A 14176-nucleotide genomic window follows, 5' to 3' on the forward strand; every position below is an offset into this window, starting at 1 on the left:
AAGATAGGTTACATGAAGGGATGCAGAAAGGAATTCAAATAAGAAGAATGCAACGAAGCAAAGCTAGGCGAATTTACAGAGGAAAGGAATACATGGAAGGGATTAATCAGAAGATATAGGGGGGGGGGGGGGCAAGTGATTAAATACTTTTTGTCGTGTTTCTGAAGGGCTAGAAGAATCTACTCACCTCATTCTCATCTACTCACGCGCTCATTCTCATATACTCACCGTCATCTTTCTCTTAACTAACCTCGATCTCTCATCTACTCACCCCTCATCTCTCATGCTGATCACCTCATCTCTCATCTACTCACCTATCTCTAATCTACTCACCTCATGCTCTCATCTATCACCTCCATTCTCATCTACTCACCTCATACTCTATCTACTACGCTCATCTCTGCATCTACTCACTCAGGTCTCTATCTACTCAGCCCTAATCTCTCATCTACTTGGGAGCTCATTCTCATATAACTCACATCATGTCCATGCTACTCACCCGTATCTCTCATTTACTCACCCCTATTCTCATCTACTCACCTCATTTCATCTACTCACCCTCATCTCTCGTTTGTCCATCTACTCCCTCAATGCTTGCATCTACTCACTCTTCCACTATCACCCTCATCTTCATCTACTCACGCCTCATTCTGCATCTATCACCCTCATCTCTCATCTACTCACGCGTCATCTCTCATCTATACCCTCATCTCTCATTACTCACGCGCCTTCATCTTCATAGTACGTCACCTCATCTCATCTACTCCTCATCTCTCATCTACTGCATGCTCATCTCATCATATACTCACCCTCATCTCTCTTAACTCACCGCTCATTCTCTACTATCACCCTCCAATTTCATTACTCACCCTCATCTCTCATCTAGCTACTCATCTTCATCTACTCACTCATCTGCTCATTCTACTCACGATGCATCTCTCATCTACTGACGGCCTATCTCTCATTACTCACCCTATCTCTGATCTACGTCACCTTCATCTGACTCATTACTTACCTCATTCTCAGTCTACTTCACCCTCATCTCTCATCTAACTCACCTATCTCTATCTACTCACCTCCTCTCTCATCTATCCTATCTTCAGCTCTCCTCACCTCATCTCTCATCTAGGTCTCATTCTCATTACTCAGCCTCATCTATACATTTACTCACATCATTTCATTACTACCTCATCTGCTCATGTACTGCACGCTCATCTCTCTCTACTCACCGATCCCATCTCTCATCTACTCACTCATCTGCTATGGTAATCACCTCATTCTTGTCATCTACACTGCATTCTCATCTACTCAGGCCGCCTCATCTCCTATGGATACTCAACGTCAATCATCTCCATGCTAACTCACCTCTGATCTCATCTACTACGCTCATTCTCTCATCTACTCCCACCCTGCTTCTCATAACTACTCACCCTTTCATCTCTCATTACGTCATCATCTGCTCATCTCTGCACCTCATCTCTATGCTCTCACCTCATCTGTTCATTCTACTACTTATCTCTCATCTACTCACAGTCATCTCTCATCTACTGCACTCATCTCTCATTATCTCACCCTGCATCTCTCTTACTGCACCCTCATCCTCATCTACTCACCCTATACTCTCATCTACTCCCTGCATAACTGGCTCATCATACGTCACACGCTCATATACGTCTCTCTACTGGCACCGCTCATCTCTCATCTACTCACCATGCATCTCTCATGCCTACCACCCTCATCCTTCATCTACTCACGTCAATCTCTCATCTATCACGGGCTCATCATCTCATCTACTCACCCTACATCTGATCATCTACTCACCCCTCATCTCTCATTCTACTCACGCTCATCTCTCATCTAATCAACTCACTCTCATGCTACTACCCTCAGTCTCTCATGCTACTCAACCTCATTTTCTCATCTAATCACCCATCTTCATATAAACTGCACCTCATCTACTCATCTATCACCCTCAATCTGTCATCTACCCACCTGATCTCTTCATCTAACTCACCCTCTCATCTCATTACTTCACCTCATGCTCTCATTAACTCACGAGAGATGCAAGAACCGGACGCCGGCCTCATCTCTCCTATTTCACCCTCATCTCATCATTACTCACCCTCATCTCTCATCTACTCCCATGCTCTATGCTACTCACACTCATCTACTCATAACTACTCACCTTCATCTGCTCATCTAACTCACTCATTCTCATCTACTCACCTGGCTCTCTATCTACTCACAAATGCTCATCATATATCCTCATCTCTCATCTACTCAACAGCCTGCCATCTCTCATTATTCCGGCCTCATCTTCATCTACATCACCTCATCTCTCATTACTGCACCCTCATCTCTCCTCTAGCTCACCTCATCTCTATCTACTTACCCTCATCTTCATCTAGCTCACGCTCATGCTTCATCATACTCCCTCATCTCTGATCTACTACCCTCATCTCTCATGCTACTTGCACCGTGCATCTCTCATCTAGCTGCAACCCTGCATCTCTCATCTACTAGCCTCATCTCTCATCTATCACGCATCATCTCTCATTATCACCCTGCATGGCTCTCATTACTACCTGCATCTCTCTCTACTCACGCTCAGATGAGAGATGAGGGTGAGTAGATGAGAGATGAGGGTGAGTAGATGAGAGATGAGGGTGAGTAGATGAGAGATGAGGGTGAGTAGATGAGAGATGAGGGTGAGTAGATTTCTTCTAGCCTTCAGGAAACACGAAAAAGTATTTAATGCACTGCCCCCCTCCTTGATATCTTCGATTAATCCCTTCCCATGTATTCCTTCATCTGTAAATTCCCTACTTTGCTTCTTGCATTCCTCTATTAAATTCCTTTCTGCATTCCTTCTCATGTCCTCCTCCACCTTGATAGTATCCTTTCCCACATCCCTTCCCTAGACTTCTCCTACCCCATCCGCATTCATTTTTCTTTCGGCACTTATATCCACACATCTGCATATCTTTTCTTTCTGCATTCCTCTGCTGAAGGGCTTTGAATCTCTCCGTACATTCTTTTCTTTGCGTTCGTGTGCGGAGGGCTTGCACATTCCTTCCCCTAGTCCCTCCCTACCCCGTCCTCATCTCTTCCTGCATAGCCGCCGCTCCTCACAAGCCGCTCGCTCTCCGCAGTCCCTTGTCTACTCACCTATTCCTCTTTCCCTAATCTTTTCCTACCCCATCCGTGACGTCACAGCCAAAACCCTATGGTATCCCATCTTTTATCTCTCTTTCTCTCACTGTATATATCTATCTATCTATAAAAATATATAAATTCGGTGGTGGCATCAACGATCATGGATAGGTTAAGCGCTATCCAGTTAGTATATAGAGATCAGTGCTCACAACCCCTCTAATCCCTCTCTGTCCCATCCGCATCCCTTCCTACATCCCCTCCTCATAACTCCCTCCCGCTCTCCTCGCCGCAGACTCCGCACGGCGGATCGTCGATGGTCAGACGTCGGAGTCGACGATGCACATGGCCGACATCAGCCGGCAGCTGCTGGCGCTGGCGAGGCAGAAGCCCAAGATGCTGTCGTGGGTGCGTGCGTACAGCCACGACCCGTGGAAGCTGCTGAGCCTCGCACAGAACGACGACCACACCGTCAGGCTGCTGGGAGTGAAGGCACTCGCGAGCCATCACGGCTGGAGCGGTAAATATTTCGGTGGCGTGCGGTGTTGCGATCGGACACTCAGGACGCGGGCCGCGCCATCCCGGGGCGGGTAGCGCAGGACACGGGCCGCGCCATCCCGGGGCGGGTAGCGCAGGACGCGGGCCGCGCCATCCCGGGGCGGGTAGCGCAGGCAATTCGCACTCGCGCGTTTTTAGTCGCTAGGTCAGAGGTCATGCGCATGCCTGTCCGTGCGCCGTGGTCGAATACAAGGCACTCGCGAGTCATCCTGGGCTGGAGAGGTCATTAATCACGCACGCGGTCGTGGTTCCGCGCCCCGGTGTTTCGATCGGACGTGCGCGACACGCGGTGCACTCTCGTGGCACGTGTATTTTTCACGTATATTCATCCTCGGTGATTGTTTCGCGCAGTGTTTCGATCGGATGCGAGCCGTGCCATCCCGGGCCGGGTAGTGCCGGCGACTCGCGCGTGCGTGTTTAGCCGCGAGGTCGGAAGGCGGGCGAGCGGGATTAGAGCCATGGTCGAATACGTGGGCTTCATTTCTGGGGTTGAAATCTTGCGCAGGCATCGTTGTTCATTGACGTTAACGAACGGTGAACGCGAACGACATTGCTGGCGTCGTTGTCGTTGTGCGTGACTTCCTGGTTCAGAGCTGCAATGCTGTGAGCACTCTATTCCAGTCTGTTAGTAGTCGGACGGAAACTCGTCCGTGTAAATCTGGCTTACCGCCAAGGATTAAATGGTGCCAAGCATTGAATTAGCCTGAAGTTCAAAACTAATATGAACAATAACGCATGTGCTTATTTTGAAAAGTCATGCTGTTGCACGTATGCCAAATTTTCTTTGGACATTTGTTGGGAAAATACGGTAATCCTGCGATGCCATGCTCTGGAACAAACTAGTTAGTATGGCAGAATTTTTAGGGAGTCACACTGACGAGTATTGGTCATGATGACTAGATGCATGCAGTATGTGTAATAATAATATATGATCATTGGTTGGTCTGTCCGTGCATAGAACTGCTATCAACGCTCGTCAGTGTGACTCCCTAAAAATTCTGCCATACCAACTAGTTCGTTCCAGAGCACGGCATCGCAGGATTACCGTAGTTTTTAAAGAAATGTCCAAAGAAAATTTGGCAGACGTGCAACAGCATGACTCTTCAAAATAAGCACATGCGTTATTGTTCATATTAGTTTTGAACTTTAGGCTGCGGACTCCCTCTTTTTGAGGGCAGGGAGTCCCCGTCCGTTGGACTCCCTTGTTCGCAAGTTAATTTCTACCCCTGTTAACGTATAGCATGCATGTTTGATGTTGTTCCTGCCTGACAATTAACAGACTGGCAGTACGTGCAGTTGGCACAGGCCTGCGACATGAGGACACAGATTGGTCTGGCGCGAAGCGAGAATGCCGATCTAAGGTTGTTCCTTCGACCTCCTAAGCTTTCAGGTGAAAAGGTGAGCTATTTACAGATCTGGATCCAGGATTTTTTTTGTGGGGAAGACTTTAGACCCATTCAAAATTCATTAAAAAAAAAGAAAAAATCCTGGATGTTTTTTCCCCCCCAAATTTCTGGAAATTTCTTCAAACTCTATATTGGGTGTACTAGCAAGATGGGGGGACTATTGCGCTGTGGCAGAGGTTTGCTATCTCTGATTGCTCTTGTTGCTCGTGCTTTCAGGACAGCATAGCGGATAAGCTCTACACGGTGCTAACGTTACTGCCATCAGCTGACACCGACCCTTGTGTGCAGTTCTTCACAGAGTTTGCGTCGCGCGCGGTCAAGAAAGCGACGTCCGAGGACCAGGTATTGCACCGAGCCGTGCGTGAGGTATCCTTGTGTGACCTTTACTCCGTTCCCCTGAGTCGTGGCGTGCACGTTGGTGTGTGCTCGCGGGACACCGTGCGGTCACGGCGCCCAGTAGCCTCCGTTAGTCTGATTCGCCTTATCCCTGATACACCTGACGATGTTTTCCTCATTCATACGACCCTTGCTGTGAATCGATTCTTGATGTGAATCGAGAAAAAAGAACGTTTATACGTCAGAATGTGTTGTGTAAAAAAATCTGCAAAATCCGTCTTCTATTCCTTTCGATGTTTATAATCTCGTCTCTATTGTGCAAATGTTTTTTAATTAGGAAGGCTTTAATAATTAATTAATCAAACAATTCTGTGGTAATTCATGTAAATGGGCTCGTGTTGCCGCTCATGATTGCAAAAATGTCGCTCTTTGTTCACTGCATATAGTTCTACCTCGACTATAAGGCTTGACACAATGTCCCGTACTCAACCTGGGATAATTTGCATTCATTCTCAGGCAAAGCTGAGCTTGGGGAGCCAGGAACCGTCGTTTGCCGACGCGCTCAGTAAGGGGGCTGACGATTCAGTAGAGCTGATATGCCTGCAAGCCCTAGCAACTCATTCGACGGTGAGTCCACCGCAATCACGCGTGAGATTGTGCGCCTTGTCGACACGACCGCTTCTCCGTTCTCACGTTAAGTAGCATTTAGATTTAGATGTAAAAATCACACGAACCCATCCGATAGTGACACTTTGATACTGGACGAGTTGGTTTCGCAAGGTGGGGGTGCCGGTACACAAACGCAGTGTGATTGTACCAGGAGTGTATAATATATATATAAACAACGCTTATTTCGAGCACTGACTGTGATATATGAATGATACATCATGTTGTTGCAATACATATTAGCTAGTCACCAGGGAAACTGAATTCACATGGTATAGAAATAAATTACTCTAACATACCTTGTAAGTGTAGAGATACTGCGTGCGATACACGAGAATGCCCAAATTCACCTTGAGCAGTGGATTTCCGTGTACTCGCGCTGCCAGTCTTTGCTGAAATGTCTGTGGAAATTTTATTACCATTAGATTAGTCATCACACTGTCACAGATCAGAGGAAGAAGGAAAGAATTCAAGGAATGAAAACCTGAGGCTGAGCATCATTAATTCTAAAATGCACTAACACATAGTAGGGCCTACGTAGTTACGTACGTAACCGTGGGCTACGCAGTAAACTATCCAGATATAGATCCTACCAAATATTCCTGCAAGTGACGTTGACGGAGGCAGAGTCAAACAGATGCAATGCACACTAAAATCACACTGACGTCACCGTAAACACAACAGCTCGCCTGGGGCAAAATGCTAACTTATGTCATAATTTTACACAAACACGCGTAGCGTCATTAATCCGATTAGCTCATATAAAACATGATCGCGTTACGTACATTCTACACAACATACATTACTACAATGTACGCAGTAAATATGCTAAAATTACTTTTTCATTGACTAATGATGTTTCACTTACAAAGTAGAACTACTGCGTTCAATGGGTTCGTCGCTGATTTGTAGTTCCTAGAAACACCACTAGGCGACTCTCTAAAGCACTATCCATTCATAAACTCCGTAACGTTTTGTAACTGTGTGCTTGATTGGTTGATCTTGTGTTTATAAACAGTCATGGAAGGTATGATTATTTATGAAATACACATGTTGCGCAAAATAATTTCGAAACCTATTAGTACTACTTAATCCCTACATTTATGTTCCCACATTTATGTTTCCACATTTATGTGCCTACATTTATATGCCGCTGGCAGCAGCTGGCCAGCGGCAGTTAATGTAAGCGGGCTATAGTACTAGAGCTAGGGTACAGCCAGGTAGTTGGCCTTTTAGCCGAATGACTAATTTTTAATTAGTAATTTTATTATACGAACATCCACGTCGAATTTTATTAGCGACCAACTTGAGAAGTTGAGACTGAGTGTCATTTTTCTAATCTGCATGAGGGTGTCGTTGAAGAAAGTGCAGATGGTACGTGTTGAAAGCAATGATCACGCTCTGGTGATCTAGTGCTACGAATACGAAGAGGGAAATTAATGACAATTTTAACCTGACCAGTGTCAGTGACCATGATAACGTCCCACCCCACGCCATCCCGTCACGCCGTCCCACCCCGCGCCATCCCGTCACGCCGTCCCACCCTGCTCCGTCCCACCCCGCGCCATCCCGTCACGCCGTCCCACCCCGCGCCATCCCGTCACGCCGTCCCACGCTGCTCCGTCCCACCCCACGCCATCCCGTCACGCCATCCCATGCCGCGCCGCGCAAGTAGAGAGAGATGTAGAGTGAGACTAGTTATCCCGCTACTTCCTTTCCGGTTTCGTTGTTGTTTTTTAAGTTGAAACGTGCTCCGTAATGCCATGGCCTCCAGCATTCTGGTTGGAATGTATCATATGTTGTTGCATTGTCACCGGCATTGATTATATTGATCGTGAGCTTTTTACTCTTTAGAGTTTGACAGCGACATTAGCTGTTTAATACATTTTTTTCTGTATTTTTTCGTCACGTAGGATTGGTTGCCACAGGACTTTCCTAATGTTCGGGTGCTGATGGTGGGATATGATACATACCTCAGTGCTTGGGGAGAGAAGTGTCCACATGGGACAGCAAAGTACGTTGAATTATTACCAGTAAATGTTACTGCGTAGTAAATTATCATGACTAATGTAAATAATGTACTATAACAACGGTTTAAACATGAATATATACGAAATGGTTGTACAAGGAGTATATTGGGAATAATATAAGCTATTAATGGGTTTAGATGTTTTTCTCACAGTAGATGTGTCTTTCAGCTACTCATCTTTCACATATAATTATGACTGGTAGGTACACTTTACTTTGCATGCGTGTCTTCCTAGACGGTCGTTGGACCAGAGAGCCACTAAGATGTTGCAGAAGCTGAAGGCTGCGGGCGTTGGCGAGCGACCAATCATATTCGTCACACACTCGATGGGAGGTAGTAAGGTTATTCTGTTGTGTTGCTAGGCCACTGTTAGTATCAGCTTTACCCGTCCAAGACATCCCCCTTCCCCCCACACTGTAACTCTCCAACCTTACTCTGAATGACAACCATGCATCTGTCACAACCCTACGTCTATGAAGTGTTGCTCTGCGTTTGTGAAATGTAATTCACGTAGAAGTCTAATACTTAAATCTGCACTCTTCAACACTGACTAATGATTTCCTTTGTCCAGAGATGGTGTGAGTAAACCTCGGTATGTCATGCTGGGTGTGTGGTTACCTTGGTAATCCACGAGTGTGCTATGTACATGAGTCGTAAAAATGCAAGTAGACGAGCCTGTAAGTTCAGCAAAACCCTTCGAGAGGGGTGCATCACCGAAATATTTTCGATGCGAACCGAAAAGTTGGTGAGAAAGCAGCCGGTGAAACTCGCGTTATGACATAGAAATCTCATATAGACCGCGATCGACTCTAACCTGCGTTCGTCCGCGATCCGTCGTCTAGCATGGTTCGCACAGTCCTTGAAAAGTCCTTGAATTTGAGGGGAGTCCTTGAAAAGTCCTTGAATTTGAAGGGAGTCCTTGAAAAATACTTGAATTTTGTAAATGTTGATTTTGTGCTTGAAAAGTGCTTGAATTTCATGAAAATGTCTGATAAAATATCCTTGAATTTCCGATAAAATGTCCTTGAAAAGTCCTTGGAAACAATTTCAGTCCTGTATGAACCATGTCTAGGTTTGCTGGTGAAGCAGATGCTTTTCCACGCGATGAGAGACCCAAACATGGAGGGCCTCTTCACGAACACACGCAGTGTGGTGTTCTACAGCACTCCCCATCGCGGCTCCTCCCTCGCCTCCAAGACGGAGCAAGCTAAGTACCTCCTCTATCCCTCCGTAGAGGTGAAGGAACTAGTCAGCGGTGAGTAGTCGAATAGACGTGCAATCAGTAAAAGTCTCTATTTATTATATCGACCTGTTATATTATAAGTCTATCCAATTATATTAAGATGTACAACACTGCGATATACGAGGGGTAGGTTCGACTGGACCTGACTTGACTAGATGTGAGAGAAGCACGGCTTGTACGTTTCGTGAGAAAGTATTTTTGAGGTTCCTGGCGAGAGAGGATGTATTGAAGCTGTGCTCTTCCGGTTTCGTCCGCTCAGTCTTTAAATTCCGCCGGATTGCGATTCGCAGATTCGCCAAAACTGCTGAAACTTCACGACGAGTTTATAAACATCGCGAAAATCCATAACATCTCTGTGCTGAGCATTGGAGAGATGAGCAAAACCCCTATAGGTCCGAGAGGAGCCATCGAAACACACATCGTGCCACCCACGTCGGCCGGTAAGCTGCATCTTATCTTTAGATATCGCTATCGCGCGCATAGAAGTGTTTTTATATACAAGTTTTGCATGTTTGTTTCTGTGAAATGCATTTAGACAATTTGCAGGACTAATCACACATGGGACGGCGCACTCCAACTGCACTTAATCTTATTCCAGCTCTGCACTCTCAGAAGTGTAAAATTAAAGTAAATATACCAGTTGTAAAGATGCTTGCTATACTTTGTTAATAGATGTTTCCTAGACAGAATCTGTCTGACAATACCATGGCCCTTTGATCTAGTTCGATCAAATTTCCGCCATTTGAAATGAGACCTACAGCAGGCAGTGCTGTTAGATTTGTTCATCTTTATCATTCGTAAACAACCAGAAACGTAGGTGGCACCACGTGTCAGGTAATAAGTGCCAACACAGAACCACAGTACATTTAACATAATATATATTACTATTACATAATAACCGAAGAAGACGGCGCGTGAAAAATTTGTGTCGCGTTGCTGCGGTAACGTTCTGACTCATCGCGTTGCCGCGGTAACGTTCCGATTCGCGACGTCTGCTCTCGCGCAGATCCTGGGATCGGTGACTTCCACCTGGTGACGGACAACCACCTGTACGTGTGCAAGCCTCGCGCGCCGTCGAGTCCCGCCTATCGCCTCCTGGTGGAGCATCTCAGCCGGATCGTTCCCCGCGACCTTGAGCTGCACATCGCGCAGGCCAGCTCAGAGGATCACCTCTTCCTCGACATGTTCCACATGAGCTGATGAGGATGAAGGGGCCGGGAGCAAATTCACGGCCGTCCTTTAATATGCCGCTGTCGCTCCCATCGAGTGACGGCGTTCGTCGTTTACGCAGCCGCGGCCGCCGTTAAGGTCAAGACACACTGCAGCGACAACGACCGACCGAAACGACAAACGACTTTTCAGAAAATTAGAAACTATTGTTTCCTATGAGCCATTGCGCACTGACGCGACGACGACCGGCAACAACCTCGACGACAAAAATAAATAGAAACGTTTCTATTCTCCAGCGACTTTCGCCGGGGACACTTTGTCGTTACGGTCGGTCGTTGTCGCTGCAGTGTTGCTGCGCCAGTCGCCGCGACTTTGTCGTTTGTCGTTACGGTCGGTCGCTGTCGCTGCAGTGTGTCTTGGCCTTTACTCTGAGGTTTCTCTGATCAAGCGACGGAGGGAGTTTGTCGTTTACGCCGGCGGCGTGACGAGAAGATGCGCGGTGCGAGATTCTGTATTTAGAGTTTCTGGGTTTCCCGTTGCGGTGAGACGAGCGTCGTGCCGTCAATGGTGACGGGGCGCTATCCTGAGACTCTTTCCTGTGATGCCACGTGTGATGATTAGGTTTTAATCAAGTGGATCCGAATATATCTGTACAGTGCAATGTGGTTGAAGACCGAGATATTCGTAACAAGGAAACGGACGCCTGTCCTGATTTTACTCAGGGTGAGTGGCAGCGTGTTAAAATATATACCGGGTACTCTGATTGGTGAAGGCTACAGTTGAATACTAAGTGTAGTGACTTGGTATTACCTTGGGTTTTATAATATAGTCAACGCTTTATATAATTTTTTAAAGACAGTTCAATGTATGTAATATTTTATTTAAGTAATTTATTTTCATAATTTCATGCGTAGTCATGCGTATGTGTGTAAAATCAGACCAGTATTGCTGAACCTCATTGTCACAGCCAACTTATCTTAAAATGATGACATTATAATGTTAATGTGACTCATACCTGCTGATGTGGATTTCTATTGCTAATATTTTTTCGTTGTTTCTCTAGTAGTACAACACAAAGCCTGTGTGGAATGGAACCACCTTATATTTCCTTGTTAACAAGTAAGGAAAATAAGATGGCTGCCCCCAGAGGTAGCACTACTACAGGCTTCTCTACACTAAGCATTTGGTTGTGTGTACTGTAACACTACCACAAAATATACAAACATTACAAGTTGGATTTTACACAATTTATAGAAAAATAATCTGGCAGTAGTGCTGATGGTGGTTGCAGTAACTAAGATGCTTCTACTGGTTTGCATCGCACGATCTTACGTCAAATACAATGAAGCTAATAGGTGGTTATATAGTGTCTAACTATCAATTAGTAAATATTACTAAATACTAGATGCACACCAAACTAGTATTTTACATGGATACAGCAGAGATGCCAACCACTACGATTTATCCGTATTTTATACGAATTTCTATTCCTTTTGCACCATTACGACCAGTTTGTATCAAACTACGAATTTCACTGTGATCAAAAAAAAATTTTATTATTGTCATTTTTGACCCTCAGAATGCAGAAAATTGCATCTCAGAATCAAGAAATTTTCCGGGGGCATGTCGGACCCCCCTAGCCAACTCAGGTCACTACGTGACCCTCGAACTACTAATTTGATGGCCAGAAACTACAGATTGCTTCAAATATGTGTTGGCATCTCTGATACAGATCTACAAGAAAAAATCAAATAGATAACCATAGACTAAATTGTCAAAATCTCCTAGTGTCAACTAATTGTTACTAGTGTCAACTAATTGCTACTAGTGTCAACTAATTGTTAACTAGTGCCTTATTATCAGTGGATGACCCACTACTTACACTATTACAGTTTGAACAGGCCAAACAATTAGTGGTTGGTGTTACACTAATTATATTTGAGATACATGACATCGTTTGTTGAGGTATATAGGAGGTTACATGATGTACGTGTGAAGAAATTTCACACTGTAACGACAGTATGTTGCAAGCCTCAATGGACTAGCCTTGATATACACAGACTACACCCCTGCTTGCTGATCAAGGGTGGGTAGGTCGACGGGCTCAGAAGAACTTCTTTGGTGGACAAGATAATTGTTGGTCCCCTCCTGTGGGGTGGAATATTCACTCATCTGAGCTTCGAATATAACATTTTGAATGTTGTTCATAGCCAGTACACGTGTTCTTTCGCTCAGCTTTCTTAAAGCTTGGGACACATACATTCCAAATGCTGAACAGACATCTTTACTTGTGTCTTCTTGGGCTATTTTTTTCATGTTTTCTGACGAAAGACATTTAGCAACATGTTTAAGCATGTTGCGTTCTATCTCGTCTTTTTTCTTTTTCACTGCTTTGACTTTTTCTTCCTTCAAGGGTCTTTTAGTAGATTTGCGCGCAGTGTTCAGACGTGATTGTTCATTAACCGAGTCATTGAGTGACGATTCTTCAATCTCTGAATTTTCTCCTGAACTTTCATTCTTATCACTCATTCCAGTACTGTCTATGCACTAGAAAATAAAATAATAGAATGCTCGTAAACATTCAGTAGTTTTCATTCCCAAGTACTCACCTCATCAAATGTGTAAACACAAGCACATCGCTACAGCAGTATCACAATAGCAGGCACAATAGTAATGCAAGCGATGGTACAAACAAGTATTTTTTTGTAAATCTATTTATAACTTTTAATGTATCCTACCTGTAAATTGGATGTTGACCTCGTGAAAACTGTCTGCCTGGAACTTCCAATGCAATCTTCGAGAAAGTGTAGCATCTCCAGAAGCCAAATCATCTTCCTGGTCGGTGCTTTCTTCGGGTTACTAGCAGTAAGCCGCCTTGCTTTTGTGTATTGAGTCCTTAACGACGTGAGACGCTTTTGCACTTGTAGAACTGGAAGTGTTAATTGCATTTAAATCTCACTGACACCTTGCATAGGATCAGGGGGTAGATGAACCTTAGGGGTGAATACAGTCTCCTACACCAATATATGGAAAGAAATCATGAGGAAACATAGGTATATATGTGGAATCCCCCCCCCCCTTCACACACGCACGCACGCACTTGGACGCACGTGGCTGGCGACTTCTTTGTGTGGCTCTTTACACCCTCCACATTGATACAGATTAGTGGGCAATGAAGCTACAAGTCTACACTAAGTGACCCTTTTTATGTGGATAGAAACATCTCTGTGCTGTTTTAAGTACTCCTGTAGGTGACTCATTAGGGGTAGACAGGATCCTCCTCTAGAATTTTATACCAAGTATTTTAAAGCCTGTATTGCGAGAATTTTCCCCCACTTTCATGATACCTACCGTTATTGCTTGAGTAACAGCAATTGTCTAATAAAAAAATGCGAGTATATCTCACGCATGAATATCTCTTTCATGATAAATGCTGAAGGATATCCACGCACGCAAAAAAAATCTGTACCAATATCTGAAAACAGTCACTTTAGTTGCACCAAATTGCACAAAATTGAGTTATAAAATGCAAAAGCCTTCCCTACCGTGCGAGAGGGAACCCCCCTGCCCACACCCCACCCCCACTCGGTCGCTTCGCTCCTCGCCATCTCACTC

At 45.0% G+C, this 14176-nt stretch overlaps 2 protein-coding genes across 2 annotated transcripts in view; one reads left to right on the forward strand and one right to left on the reverse strand.

The window, feature by feature from the left end:
• The window catches only part of LOC106818789 (protein SERAC1-like), a gene marked incomplete at its 5' end in the record, with an annotated part of 22145 nt that extends 11371 nt beyond the window's left edge, over window positions 1-10774 (forward strand). The window contains 5 exons of the mRNA XM_014823465.1: window positions 8033-8133; window positions 8384-8481; window positions 9221-9403; window positions 9682-9831; window positions 10398-10774. Coding sequence (XP_014678951.1) covers window positions 8033-8133; window positions 8384-8481; window positions 9221-9403; window positions 9682-9831; window positions 10398-10591 — 726 coding nt within the window. The remainder of the gene's footprint in view (window positions 1-8032; window positions 8134-8383; window positions 8482-9220; window positions 9404-9681; window positions 9832-10397) is intronic.
• A 1331-nt stretch (window positions 10775-12105) lies between these two features.
• Window positions 12106-14176, reverse strand: part of LOC106818790 — a 5325-nt gene continuing 3254 nt past the window's right edge. The window contains exons 2-3 of the mRNA XM_014823466.1: window positions 13300-13490; window positions 12106-13108 (exon numbers count right to left, since the gene is read on the reverse strand). Coding sequence (XP_014678952.1) covers window positions 12623-13108; window positions 13300-13490 — 677 coding nt within the window. The 3' untranslated portion in view covers window positions 12106-12622. The remainder of the gene's footprint in view (window positions 13109-13299; window positions 13491-14176) is intronic.

Source organism: Priapulus caudatus, unplaced genomic scaffold (assembly GCF_000485595.1).
Source record: "Priapulus caudatus unplaced genomic scaffold, Priapulus_caudatus-5.0.1 Scaffold2529, whole genome shotgun sequence".
NCBI lineage: Eukaryota > Metazoa > Priapulida > Priapulimorpha > Priapulimorphida > Priapulidae > Priapulus > Priapulus caudatus.